Consider the following 14,857-nt stretch of genomic DNA (forward strand, 5'->3'; position numbering starts at 1 on the left):
CTACTGGTAAGACCTGGCCACCAGGGTGGGGTCGGGGCAGAGCTGTGGCAGCACCTCACACTGCTGCCCAGGATTTGATTTTTGGCTCGGAACGTCACTATTCTCTATGCATCTCTTCTCATTAGTGGCAGCAACATTTTAAAAAGTATGACTGGGGCTTCCCTGGTGGCGCAGTGGTTGAGAGTCCTCCTGCCGATGCAGGGGACATGGGTTCGTGCCCCGGTCCGGGAAGATCCCACATGCCGCGGAGCGGCTGGGCCCGTGAGCCATGGCCGCTGAGCCTGCGCGTCCGGAGCCTGTGCTCCGCAACGGGAGAGGCCACAACAGTGACAGGCCCGCGTACCACAAAAAAAAAAAAAAAAAAAGTATGACTGTAAGATCATGTTGTGACTTCTGTTGAAGGAAATTGGTTTCCTTAAGGCAACTGTGAAAGTTATTGTTATAAATAAGCATACTGGCAGGGGCGACAAGAAAAAGAGCCGGGAACAAAATAATATGTCTGGTCACTTGTTACTTCCTAAAAAATAGAAGTCTCACGCAACTTTGATACCAGTCATTTTCCCTAAGAAATTTACCCTGGAAACGTCTCTGGCCTCAAATCCTGCTTGTTAAGAATAGCATTATTAAAAATATTCATACGTGCCACGTGAACTTGATCGCTAATCTCTTACTCCCTCCCCCATCTGGTGATATCTGCTGGGAAACACTACGATCCCATCTGTGTGGTTTTCTGCTTTTTAAGTTGTGTAGGCATGCTTTGTCCCGATACCCAAACAAAAAGCTTAGTCTCTTTTGGAGGGTTCAATGTCTGCCACAAGTTGTGTAATGAAAAGGAGCCATGTCCTTTCCTGGCAGCCCATCACTCTGTGACACTAGCTACGCAAACAGGTTGATTTTGTCTGGGATTCATTCATTAGGCACACATTTTACAGCAACCCTTAGGGATCTGGTATGGGGCTAAGCCCTGGGTATATGAAGATAAAGACAGTATTTGCTCTCCATAAGCCTGAAATATTCTATCACAATGAGCAAAATTATTTTCTTAACCACCTTATGCTGCTGGAGAAGTGAATAGTTAGGAAATTCCCAACAGAGCAAACAAAACAATTCCCTGCTATCCAGAAAGTATGGTATACCAAATTCTGTTCAGACTGACAATGAAGCCCCAAAGGTTGGTTCCACCATTATATTCACAGCCATGTTTATATATATATATTTAAAATTTTTTTAATTAATTAATTAATTTATTTATTTATTTTTGGCTGTGTTGGGTCCTTGTTTCTGTGCGAGGGCTTTCTCTAGTTGTGGCGAGTGGGGGCCACTCTTCATCGCAGTGCGCGGGCCTCTCACTATCGTGGCCTCTCCTGTTGCGGAGCACAAGCTCCAGACGCGCAGGCTCAGTAGTTGTGGCTCAGGGGCCTAGTTGCTCTGCGGCATGTGGGATCTTCCCAGACCAGGGCTTGAACCCGTGTCCCCTGCATCGGCAGGCAGACTCTCAACCACTGCGCCACCAGGGAAGTCCCACAGCCATGTTTTTACAGACTTTAAGGCCGAAGCCCTAAAGCGCCTGTTGTTGCAGATACTAAATCACTTGAAGCCACCTCTTCTGAGGACTTCCCAGACTTAACCCTTTAAAGTAGCTCCATTACACAATTGACTTCCCAGATTAGTTTATGGCCAGTGGGTGGTACTTAAGAATTCAGGCCATGATAAACCTTCAACATGTATTATCGGCTCATAGCTAAGCCCCTTTTACAGTGAAATCATGTTTTGTTTTGTTTTGTTTTTTCACTGAGTGTAGCCATATCTTTGGCTGTACTCATGGAAGGTTGGTTAGAATCTGTATCGGGTAGCCTGGAATAGATTTTGCACTCGAAAAGATGATAAGAGAGTGAATAGCACACATCAGCCTGCTGGAAATAATCCAGTGTCTTCTCTCTGTCCTAAGGAACCATGAGATCTTAATAGAGAATCCATGTTGCTTTGTGAGACCTCCCAGTGAAGGCCATAACAATTCTCCTTCTCCACATGGAACAGAAAATGTTTAGACCCAGCCCAGCTCTCTGCTGCAACGACCGTAGTTCCGTGTCTGCTGAGCGTCACTTGGATGTGTGAATAGTTGTACTGGATTGCTTTGGGGTCTGCATGTTGTGCCAATGAGCTTAATGAATTTGTAACCTCAACATGAACCATGTTCTCTCCAGCATGTATCATCACCTGCTATCAACTAAATAATAAGGCCAAAGTAACCACTGACCAAGACTTGCCAAGTTTCGAAATGTTCCATAATTCCAACAAAAGAATACCAATAATATACTTGGCTTTAGAAAATTTTTTAGGTTAAACCAGGGGTTGGCAATATAGTTTGTCAGCCAAATTTGACCTGCCACCTGTTTTTATAAATCAGGCTTTACTGGAACACAGACATGCCCGTGCACTTATGTGTTGTCTGTGTCTGCTTTTGTATTACAACTGCAGCACTGAATTGTTATGGCAGAGATCGTCTGGCCCACAAGGGCTGAAATATTTACTATCTGCCCCTTTACAGAAAATGTTTGCTGACCCCTGGTAAAAACTATTCCATTATCCACAACATAGAACACTTACCCTTCAACTCTACCCCAGAAAATGAAAAATATAACCGTATGCCTATGGAAATCCCAGTAGAGAGAAACTATGAAGACTGTTATAAGGGTATCCCGCAGGCACTGCACCTTCCAGTCGTAGGTTCATCTGGACATATATTTGGCCCAAATCAACTTACTTCTGATCACCTACTCATGACAGAAATAGATTTATTAAATCGCATTTTTGTTTTATATCCTCACTTTTATTGCAGGGTCTGCAAGGCACTGTTATAAAATCCATTTTTCGCAGTCGCTATAGGAGACTGTGTGAAGCTCCACATTAGACGTCTCCTCAAGAGCCAAGTTGTTAGGAAAGCCTTTCCTTTCCTGAGGAAATGGTATTTTTTTTTTCTTTCTGACAACAAGAACTTTATAACTAACCATAGTTTCCTTTTTAATATGGCTGCCAGGACACTTAATGCCAAATTTGAGGTTCAGCCCAAGTGGATCCTTATGACTTGCATAATTTAAAATTTTTCTTCTTCTGTTCTTGACTCTCTACTCTTATTTATATTTTCCCTAGTCTTGATTTCTGTTTCTTATTTATATTCTAACAACTTCATTATGTGTGTTTGCTGCCACAAATCCTCTTGAAGAAACAAGGCCCAGTGCAAATGAATAAAATAAGTTCCCTTTACACTCTTAACCCTAAAGTGTTGGAATCACTGAATTATGCCGTTGGGTCCTTCATTAGCTGATAAGCTCTGGGAGGGAAAACCCTTACGTTCCTTGTTCACCGTCTATTGATACAGCCTAGGACAAGCCTGGTACACAGTAGGCCCTCCACAGACACTTGCTGAATGAATGTCATTACATGTCCAACAGCTGGTGTGAGCATTACTGGAAGGCCTCCTTCCACAGGTGACAAGGCCAACTGGAAACACGCTCATATTCTTCACTAATGAACTGGGGCTACATATTCACCTTGAAGGGCAATTGTGAAAGATACTATCTCTACTCATCCTTCATTTTTAGGGCAAGGGTCGGTTTTAGCTAAAAACAGTGGAGTTGAACCATGGTAAGTTCCTGTCCCCAGCTGTGTGATCTTGGACAAATCATTAGCTAGCCTATTGACTGCAAAATTTACTGCACACTGAAATCAGCTAGGGATCTTTAAAAAATTAGTGGTACCTGGCTCTCACTCCAGACATTGTGATTTAATTTGTACAGGGTGTGACTTGGGCACTGGGATTGTAAAAGCTCTCCAGGTGATTCTAACGTGTAGCCACATGCGGACAGCACTGTCGTAGCCTTTTTTTTCTAGGTCACCTCCCTCATGTACCAAGTGACTGACTATAGCACACGTCAGTCTTAAGGAAGATGCCTTTAAGATCTGAGGTTTCTTGCATATACTACCATCAGACTGGGATCTTAGGAGGCCATAACGCAGGGGCCTAATAAAACATCATGTTGCTGCTGAGTCCTGAAAGCCTCCTCCTAGCGCCTTGTCAGCAGCAGAACCACTAGAAGCATCTCCTCTTGAGCATCTGACATTAATTGTTTCTAGCACAATCTCCTAAGGAATTCCTGAAGCAACAGTGAAGGAATCCACGATACCACCGTAACCATAGCAGCTATAGGAGTGGGAACTTCCAGGATGACACAACAGCCCCAAGCTCAAAGAAGGGATGAAGATGCTCTCCTCCATGAGAAGATAATGTTAAGTATGGCGTGGGGTACACAAAGGGCACTGCACTTCCAGCCCAGGGGAAACACTTTGAGTGGCCATAGTTTTATGCCTCAGCGACCAGGGTGGGGTTTTGCCCACCTTAGCTCTGTCCCAATGAGAAAGAATTGTTAAAGAACTGCTCCACACAAAAATCCTGCAGTCTGCTTCCAGTTATCTCTGTAGCATTTCTTTCCCTCCCCAGATTTGCCCCCTCTTCGGTTTGCCGTTTGCGGAGTTTGGAAACAATATAGGAATAACTAGAGAACTGAGCTGAAATTCTGGCTTGGCTTGTTAGCTGGCGGTCTTGAGTAAGCCATTTAAGCTCTCTAAGCCTTAGTTTCCTAAAAAGCGGATGAAAAATAATACACCCTGGCTTACTGGATTGTTGTGAGCAACAGATCAGAAAATGTATGTGAAAAGTGCTTTGAAAATTATAAATCACTATATAAATAGAATTATTTTTCTTATGTTAAAGCTTTTAGTGAAAATGGTGCTATGCTCTAACTTGTCTAACTTTCCAGATTTTGCAGAAGGTTGCTATATAAAGCCTAAATGGCCATGGTTTGTGGTGCGATGCTACATACTTATTTTTAAATTAGGCAGAATTAAGATTAATTTTATTTTTAAAACTTTGCCATGTCCTCTGAAATCACTACTAAACACAAAGATCTGTTACCATTTATCTTCTCCATATCTCCCACCGAACTGGCTTCCTGGCAATAAAATTCTCTTTCCTGGATGGTCAATTTACAATCCTAAGGTCTTGAAAGGAGGACCTCAGGGTCATCCAGGCCATCTCCTCCTTTTACTGAAAAGAACAGGGAAGTCAGAAAACCTGCTCAAATTAACACAACCAGTAAATGCAGGAGCCAGGGTTTCAGCCTATGTCTTCTCACTGCAGGCTTATAATTTTAGGTTGAACCATATGAAACCTCTGAGAGCCATACATTGCTTCTCATGTGAAATATTTGAACAATATCTCATATGTTTTGTATGGTCCTGCAAACTGGCACAGAGCCTTCTGTAGAGTAGGTATCTGATAAACGTTTGATAAATGAATCTTGGGTTGTTTTCCTTTTTCTTTTTTTTTTTAAGCCCTTGTGTAAATCAACGCAGGGAAATCTGCAAGTTGCTAAGTACAAGCAGAGCTGCCAGATGTGAGTTTGGAGACTATAGGACATGTTGCAGCCAGGCGGGGAAGGAGGAACTGTACATTACCAACAGTTATTTGGCAGCATCTGACCTAGTCGAATACCGACTTAGGAAGAGTTCCAGGGGAAAACAGCATATGGCCCTGAAATCTGGTACAATGTCGCATATACAGTCAGTTGGCCACCCCAGGCATATGAACCTGGAGACAGGACAGGCTTGGAAGAGAGTGATTCTGTGAGATTAACTCAGATGTTATCTCCCACAGGAAATCCCAACGATTTATCTGGAACGCTTCAAGGTGAAAATATCGCTGTGTAACATCTGAACCATATTTTGTAGAAGAAAGCATGCAGCTTATAAAGCAGAAGATTTGGATTGGACAGACATTTCTTGCCACGAAAAAAATCACCTAGAATTACCCCATTTTTCTTTGTTTAAGTCACAGAGTTAGCTGTGAGCATGAGTTCACCAGTGGCTGAGCTGGGCAGCTGCTAGTGAATACCATGCCCTCATATAAATTACAAGCAATGCCCTCTCTGGGTGGACAAATTACGGGAGAGCATCTTTCCTCTTGGCTGGTCTGGATTTCAGCTTCTCCTCCAGCATTAGGCCCGTGCCTTTGTGCAGTGCACTGACTACACAGCCATACCCAGCTGCCCTACCCCTGGGAGCAGTTCTCATCTAGCCTTTTTTTTACAACCAACCAGCACTCTTGGGAGCCAACAATTGCAAATAATTATCTGGGGAAATCAAGGTCAAATGGCTTCTTAAGTGCACTTTTACAACACACATCCAGCAAAAACCACATTAGGTGATGAGAGGCGAAGTGGGAAGTGAAGACATAAATTAGTCCTCACCCAGATTCTAACTATCAAGTCTGGAACAATGGAACTAGGTCACACATGTTCCATTTCCCTGGGTCTTTGGCCAAAATGGCCAAAATGGCTGCTGATGCCTGTTCACTCAACACCAGGCCCGGTTCAGGGATATCTGGGATTCAGACATACTTTACCCAGACAACAGGGGTAGCTTCCTCCCTCAGTTCCTGTGATAGTTTGCAGCTTTTTCCTTTAATATTTATGTTTCCTGGTGACGGTTGCCCCCCTGACTGCACACAGACATTAGTAGTTCAGTAGGAAGAAACTGGGATGCCATTCCAGAAGGCTTAGATTCTTACCACACATCTTAGCAGGATTCTACTACCAACATTTTAGAAGATAGCCCTAAAGCAATCAATTATGTCAGGAGAAGGTAATTCATTATAACAAAACTCCAACAAATCGGAAGCAGGGGAGTCAGAACTTCCCAACTAACCAAAAACAGTGTCTCCCTCTCTCTGTTTCCAAATCAGCCGACAGGTCATTACAAAGCACTGAAAATATATTTGGTCCTTGGAAGGCAAATAGGCAAAATCATAGGAAAAGTAGCCATTAGGAAAAAATTTCTTTAATCCATAGTTTTCAAGGTATCCTACTAAGCGGCCCAATTGTCTCTATTTCCCACAACTACAGTGTTGTAGAATGAGCACTGGAGTTGAGAATCATAATCACAGCTATTGTAACATCCCATGGGGAATGTGATTGCCCATAGGAAACCCAGCTCTTTCTCTGGAAAGCTAAACAACTGTCTAAGTACATATGATGGAAGAAAAGCATGTAGTCTGATAAGATAGTTTCGCCGGAGTCAGCTTCCAACCATTCTTCAGGACCCAGCTTAAGTATCATCTCCCCATGGAGAGCTTTCCAGAGCCCTAGTCTAGGTTTGTTTCTTCTGCTATGCACTTCCAAATAAGTGATTTCTCTGTAATATTGTTAAACAAACTCTGAAGTCATTACAAGATTAATGTCAGTCTGCCTTCCCTGCTAGCCTGTCCTGTGTGCTGTTTTATCCTCAATGCCCAGGAAGCTGACTGCATGTGGTAGGTGTTTGGAAAATAGTCATTAAATGGATGCAGACGTGAATGAATCAAACTTCTACTACCTTCACCATGTTGTACTAAGGTGGGAAAGGAAGGTGTATTTATTAAGGGAAATTTTTTTAGACATCACAACTTGCAACGTAAAAAGGATTTTTTTAACCCAGGTTTGATCACAGTATACATTTAACGATTATACCTCACTCCCTAAACATTTCTGTCACTCAAGGACTGTTAATAGGTACTAACATTCAGATTTAGCTAAATTCCGTAGGTGGGATAACCAGTCTGACTGAAGTGATTTCTTAAATTCTACTTCTAGATGCCCAAAGCACACTCTAGCAAATGGCATATTATAGGACAAGGATTGTTAATATGACAGTCTCTCACTTGGTTCATTGATTGGAATGTAATAAAAGTTGAAGCTTGAAGTTAAAGGATGACCAGTTAACTCTGAGTAGAGAGCCCCTCTGGGGCCCCAGATTTTCCAGCTAAGACTGTTCAGTTGCCTTCATGTGAGGCCACCAGAGACGAGGCCTCAGTAAACTTCTCTATATCTGTTGACCAGGAGTTGGCAACACCGCAGTATATATTGAAGCACCACATGTCAGACTGAAATGTGATTTCAAGATTGCCAATTCACTTTCTTTATTATTTCTAAATACCAAAATTAAGAAGTACAGACACCTTCTTGTATATTAAAATAACAACACTAAAAGCAAACTGACTTCAGAATCAGTCTTCAAAGTGTGCTTTGTCTCTGAACTAATTTCAAATGGTTCTTTTTTCCAGGTTAAGGACAACATCAAAAATGTTTCCACACAGGCTGCATAACTTGAAGAGGTATTAATAAGCTCAAAGTTAGTCTGACATAATCAAATTGGATTTGGTTTTCCACATCAGCTAACTGGTATGCATTTATTTACATCAGTTTTTTTTTTTTTTAAATATCAGCTGAACTTTTACTTGCAAATGACTTCAGCACTCATAGAATTTAATGAGTTTTGATCTTTTAAATAGAAATAAAGGAGTTGGATGAGACATAAAGAGAGATTTGTTTGGTTAAATATTGCTCCTGAAGTATCAAGGTTTCTCATTTCAAAGCTAATTTTCAAAATACAGGTCATAGTTCTGGACTGATGCCCACCCTGGTGGCAATATGCCATCACTCAGTGCTGGTACCATTTGTGAAGTTGTCTTTCTTTCACAGCACCGGCATTGGAGCATCCCTTCTCCCAAAGCCGGAGAGTCTCATAGTCAGGGCTAGAAGGATGAGATGGGGAGGAAAACACTAACAGATAATCTGAGTATTGATAATGTTCCCGGGGAAAGTGATGGTTGAGGGAAGAGAGAGCGCGCCAAGCACCATGGAAAATCTTGATATTTGCACAATGAATCCATCCTTGAGGAAAGACTGGGCCACCCTTCATGCCTTCAGGAGCCGTCTAACCCTTCCTCATCTCTCCTATCTATTTATAAGGCATAAATCAAGAACCTCTTAAATTAGTCAGCAGTTTGATCCAACTGCTCCCCTACTCTCACAGTAGCTACTGGCTATTTTTCCCACTCGTATTTGAAGAAACCATCATCATTCATTCATGTGACTAGATTTTACCAGAAAATAACAAGTGACACATCCTCATGGGACCACAGAAAGACGAGCTGCGATTGTTGAACCACGCCTCTCAACTGCTATTTCTAAATCAGAGCCTCTCTTGGGTTCTGTTTAATGGAAGACACACATCAACTTTTCTCCTGGCACCCAAGGTCACAAAAATATCAGACACTTGGAGGCAGCCATAGTAAATTCCATGAGACCCGACAGGCCACAGTGAGGCCAGTGAGGTCCCTGGGAATTCACATCAGGGGATGAGTACTTCAGGGGGTTCCTTCTTGCTCTTTGAATGACCTCCACAGGATCTCACAGGCAGGATAGATTTTTTTTTTTTTTTTTGTGGTACGCGGGCCTCTCACTGCTGTGGCCTCTCCCGCTGCGGGGCACAGGCTCCGGACGCGCAGGCTCAGCGGCCATGGCTCACGGGCCCAGCCGCTCCGCGGCACGTGGGATCCTCCCGGACCGTGGCACGAACCCGCGTGCCCTGCATCGGCAGGTGGACTCCCAACCACTGCGCCACCAGGGAAGCCCGGCAGGATAGATTTTGCTGAACATTTCCATAGGAGTGGAGTAGATGGTGGGTGCAGGTGGGAGGGATGGCTTATCACCAGAACAGGATTTTCATTTCATTTTGGATGGAGAAGCATTTCTTATCTCTAGAGATACATGTAAAACAGCTTTTTTTTTCCCCCACGGTCTGTTTCCTGACTCTGACCTCAAATCAAGGACAAAAAGGGGACAGAGCTGCCTTAAAAAACCTTTTTCTTTCTGAAGCAAAATGTATGTGTGATGGAGGGTGGGGGGCCGTGGGGGGAGGCAGAGAAATGTGAGTTTGAATCAATTCACAGATAGCTCAGAAACTGACGGGGCCTTCCCGTATCTTCACGTGACACCCTGCAAAGTTGTTGTTGTATATGCTCTTCCCCACTGCTTTGCTTATCATTTATGGTTCATTAAATGCCAAAATCTTTCTTTCCCAAGGATGCTCTTTTAGCATAACTTATTTTAGTTAACCAGTTATTAATGTTTATTAGGTACTAGGACTTTATATCTATTATCTGATTGAATTCTCCCAATGGCCGTATGAGTTAGCCACAATTACTATTCCTATTTCCACAGATAGGAGAGAAAGGCACAGGGAGGTTGAGTAACTTGCCTAAGATCACCCAGCCAGGAGGTGGCAGAGCCGAAGCTCAAATCCAAGACAATCTGACTTTAAGCCTATACACTTAAATGCCACTCACGCCCTTTCCTCAGACTGACATGCAGTCAAGTTAAGGCTTCTGATAAGGGGGAAGGAACTGATATTTCTTGAGCATCAAATGAGTACTAGCTACTGTGCCTGGGGGCTTTATAAGTCTTTCTCCTAAAACCTTCTCCATAACCCTATATGGTAATTATCAGCATGCCCTCCCCCTCTCCTTCACTGTGTTGAGGTTCAAAGAAGTTAAGTAACATGCCCAAAGCCACAAATCTAGGCAGTGACAAAGCCAGCCTTCAAACCTATGTCTGTCTGACTCCAACATGACAGAACACTGGAGAAACCATAGCAATCGGCCTCCGACAGCAAAGAGAGATGTTACATTATTATGTTTCCTTTCAGTTTTGCTAGGTGAAGCATACTTCTGTTTCTCCTTGTGGAGGTTAAGTCTCCTTGTATCTTAATTTTGAAATAACCCATAATATAGTAGACTATTTTTAAGTTACAGTATTCTATAATTGAAAAAACATAATAACAAGGGTTGGTGGAAGTGTGCAGAAATTGGAACCCTCATACACTGCCAGTAGGAGTGTAAAATAGTACAATTGTGTTTGGAGACTATCTGGCAGCTTCTTTAAAGGTTAAACAGAGAGTTAACCATTTGATCCAGTAATTCCACTCCTAGGTATGTACCCAAGAGAACTGAAAACCTACGTCTACACAAAAACCTACATGAATATTCACAGCAGCATTATTCATAATAGTAAAAAAGTAGAACCATCTCACATGTCCATCAACTGAGTGGATAAACAAAATGTAGTTTATCTACACAGTGGAATTATTATTCGGCAATAAAAATGAATGAAGTAGTGATATATGGTATAGCACGGATAGACCCTGAAGACATTGTGCTAGGTGAGAGCAGCCAGTCACAAAGGACCACATATTATATGATTCCACTTATGTGAAATGTCCAGAATAGGAAGACCTATAGAGACAGAAAGTAGATCATTGGTTCCCAGGGGTTAGAAGGGAGATGATAGCTAAAGAGTAGATGGTTTATTTGGGGGGAGATTGATTAAAAAATGTGCTAAAATTGATTGTGGTAACAATTGCACAACTTTCTCTATGTACTACAAACCATTGAATGGTACACTTTAAATAGGTGAACGGTATGTTATGCGAATTATATCTCAATAGAGCAGTTATATATTTATATTAAAAAACTGCACCATGAAAAAAGCCAATATTATGCATTTGATAGGCTCTCAAGAAATACCTACTGAATGAATGCACCAAAGCACTTTATGACTATTTAAAAATAATACTAGTTTATTTAAATTCAAATATGTCTTTTAGGAATGGATAGTTTATTTTGCAACAACGTTGCATAAACTATGCCCCAGACTCAACTGTCCCCTGAGGTGAATGCTGATACTACTGACATCCCACGAGTGCTGAAACATGGTCCTCAGTGGTGAAAGATTAGCAATGGCCACACCTGTGGAGGAATTTCCCCTCTGTTCCAACAGGAACAACTGTGGTGAAAGAACCATCTGTGGCTTGCTGACAATAGGGATGCCGCTGAGTGTTAACTGATCTCCCGAAACCCTCACTGAGCCAAACCCAGACCAGCAAGAATCTCTAGTGTGACTCAGGGCCACCAGCTAATGAAGGTATCACTTGGGTCCTGGAATCCAGGAAGATGAAAAACTACCCTTCCTTTGTTACTTGAGAAACTCCCAAGAGCAGGTCCTGGTAGCACTTATCTATTTATGGTCACCTTTGAGGACAGATGAAAGAGTATGGGGAAAACATCAATAAATGCCGGAGTAAAAACAGAAACCAATATTCAGGGCTGAAGAGGAGGAACACAGAATAAATCGAAGTCCAAACTTGAGATCCAGTTGAGGAATTAGCCTGGTGTGAATGATTAAAGAAAAGCCAAGAAAAAAAAAGCACCCAAATGCTGAGTTCATTGAAGAAGAAACAAGGTAGAGTATTAGTAGATTTAACAGCTGAGCTCATAAACAAATGAGCTCAACAAACAAGCTCTGCATGAGTTGATATGGTCCAGAACCTACCAATGACTAGACATTCCCTTCAAGGAATAGTTTTCAAGCCTTCCTCATCAGGGAACAAAAAACCTCTCAGGGATACTTTAGAAAGCATGTATTTTACGACTCTTAAATTCTACAGTAACAACAACAAAATAAGTCTTGGATTAGGGAAGTTTGTTCTGAGGACCCTGTGTGAAACAGAAGTGAAAATATGGTACCAAACTGGAATAGATTATCTGAGACATGGAGGCTCAAAGATGCACATGTGCTGTGTGCTGGCTTCATATCTCCAGGGATTCACTGGTATTATTTTGGAGAGAATTCAATCCATTCTACAAGAAAGCATCCTTGTGCAAAACAAATCACAACTACAAAGCCTTGCGTAAAGGTTAGGAGTTTTTATGTATGCTATTTCGTTCTATTTCTTAAACAACTCTGTGAGATAGATGTTTCACAGATGAGGAAGAAACTGTGGCTCAAAGAAATCCAACAACCTTCCCAACTAATAAGTGGCAGGGATAGGATTCAATTCTGGGTCTTCAAACTTCTTAAACACTACTTTCTCCACTACCCTACACCTTTCCAAAGTAAGACTGTAATGAATTTGTCCAGCCATGGAAGGCCTTCAAGAATGAAAGACTGACATTTTGATAGAGATGAAAGATCACTACAAAATTAAGCAGACCAGAGGGAGAATATAACAAGAGTAACAGGAGGGTAATGGGCTTTGGAACATCGGCAAGTCAGGGGACCCTAGGGCAAGGACTATGTATGAAACACCAGTCAAAATAAAAATAGCAATATCTACCGTTACATCTAGTCCCCTAAAGCCTACAGCTTCTGATTTATTTTGTTGTCTGTACTTGGTGAAGCACGTATAAGAAGATAAGAATTTGGGGATTTTAGAATGGAACTCCTCTTAACATTACTCAGTGTCTTATTTAGACTATAAATGTTAAAATGTGCTCCCAGAGTGGCCAACATTGCCATAGCCAATAAATAAACAAAATCAAGAAGAAAAATAATGGTAATAGCTTTCAACATCTCTCATACAATTCACAGAGATGAGATCATAATAAAAGTTGTGGTTGATTTTGCCACTTATCTTTCATTTAATATAATTCTCCACCACAAATCTTACTTTGGGGTTTGTGGGGCAAAATTTCCAATTGTCTCTTCCCCTACCAGGAGTAACAAACCCATCTGGCTAAGCTCCTATCATTGACATAAGGTAATGACATAAGGTAATAAAAGGTGAAACATCCCTGTACCTGGGGGTCCCAAGGAAAGGGATCCCTTGCTCTTGGAAACTTTTCTGAATCTGTCACCAGTCATGGCCACTATATAGAGGGACTGCAGGCTGCAAACATTTCAGAAAGAAATGTTGGGTCTAAATCTATTTGTGGTGTTGGCCCATCAGTTACCAAGTGGAGAGAATACTGGACAGAGAGCCAGGGCCCTGTATTCTAATCCACTCTCTGCCATTAAGGAGGTAGGTAACCTTTGCCGAGGGCTTTCCTCTCTCCTGGCCACAGGGCTCTCATCTGTAAAATGAAGGGCTCGGAGCAGATCATCGCTGAAGATCTCTCCAGTTGTAGGATATTTTGCATCCCCACCGCACACCACCCCTCCTCTGCTTGATAACCTGTTCTGGCGATTTCATAGCAAGTACCTGTTTCTTGGTCACAGTGCCATCCACGGGGTCCACGTACTCAAAGCTGTCTGTCTTCGCCACACTGTAGACGTGGCTCCCCACAGCAAACTGCTGGCCGATGAAGGACTTGTCTGTGACCAAGGCCTCCAGGTCCCTCATGATGTAATAGGTCGTCTTGGGCTCTAACGCCTCGTAATCAAACCTGGTGAGGGAGGAGCAGGACACAGGATAAACACAAATCTTATCAGAGAACCAGCAGCTGGGTGGGCCTCTCAAGGTCATTTAATCATTGGTTTTGTTTAAAGAAGAACAGCACAGAGAAGCATCTGCAGCTGGTCACCCCTCTTCCCCCTGCCAGCCCTCCATTCATTCCCCACACAGCAGCCAGCATCATCTTGTAAACATCAAATCATGCCAATCCTTTCCTTTAAATCCCTCCAAAAATGCCTGTCATGTTGACAGCAAGAGTCAAAACCCTAACCACAGCCTACAAGGCACTGTGGGATCTGACCTGCCCACGTCCTTGATTTGACTCTGTCCCACTCTCGCTCTGGTTCGCTATGCTCCAGCCACATGGGCCCCCTCTTCAGTCCTCAGAGACACTTTGCCCTTTCCCTTCGTTGGGCCTTTGCTCTTGCTATCTGTTTCCTTTCCCTGGTACAATCTTCCCCAGGCTACTCAAATAGCTGACACTTTCCCTTCCTTCAGCTTCCAAATTTAGTGTTACCTCTAGAAAGTGACCTTCTCTGACCAGTCATCTAAGGTAGCTTCCCTCTATCTCTCCCCCGCCTCTTATCATCCTTTATTTCTTCTTTTGGTAGTTACCCCAATCTGTATTTACTTTGTTTATATATTTGTTTCCTTATTTCTTGTCTTTGCCCCTGAGTACTGTAAGCTCCAGGAGGGTAGAGATCTTACCTGTTTTGTTCTCTGTTGCTTCTGACAAGTAGTGTTTTTTGTAAGT

At 42.5% G+C, this 14,857-nt stretch overlaps 1 protein-coding gene across 2 annotated transcripts in view; it reads right to left on the reverse strand.

Annotated features, from left to right (window-relative positions):
* PGM5 (phosphoglucomutase 5) overlaps positions 1 to 14,857 on the reverse strand; it is a 194,054-nt gene that overhangs the window by 39,983 nt on the left and 139,214 nt on the right. For both annotated transcript variants that reach the window (XM_060299977.2, XM_030877055.3), the window contains one exon: positions 13,912 to 14,095. In XM_060299977.2, coding sequence (XP_060155960.1) covers positions 13,912 to 14,095 — 184 coding nt within the window. The remainder of the gene's footprint in view (positions 1 to 13,911; positions 14,096 to 14,857) is intronic.

Source organism: Globicephala melas, chromosome 6 (assembly GCF_963455315.2).
Source record: "Globicephala melas chromosome 6, mGloMel1.2, whole genome shotgun sequence".
NCBI classification, from domain to species: domain Eukaryota; kingdom Metazoa; phylum Chordata; class Mammalia; order Artiodactyla; family Delphinidae; genus Globicephala; species Globicephala melas.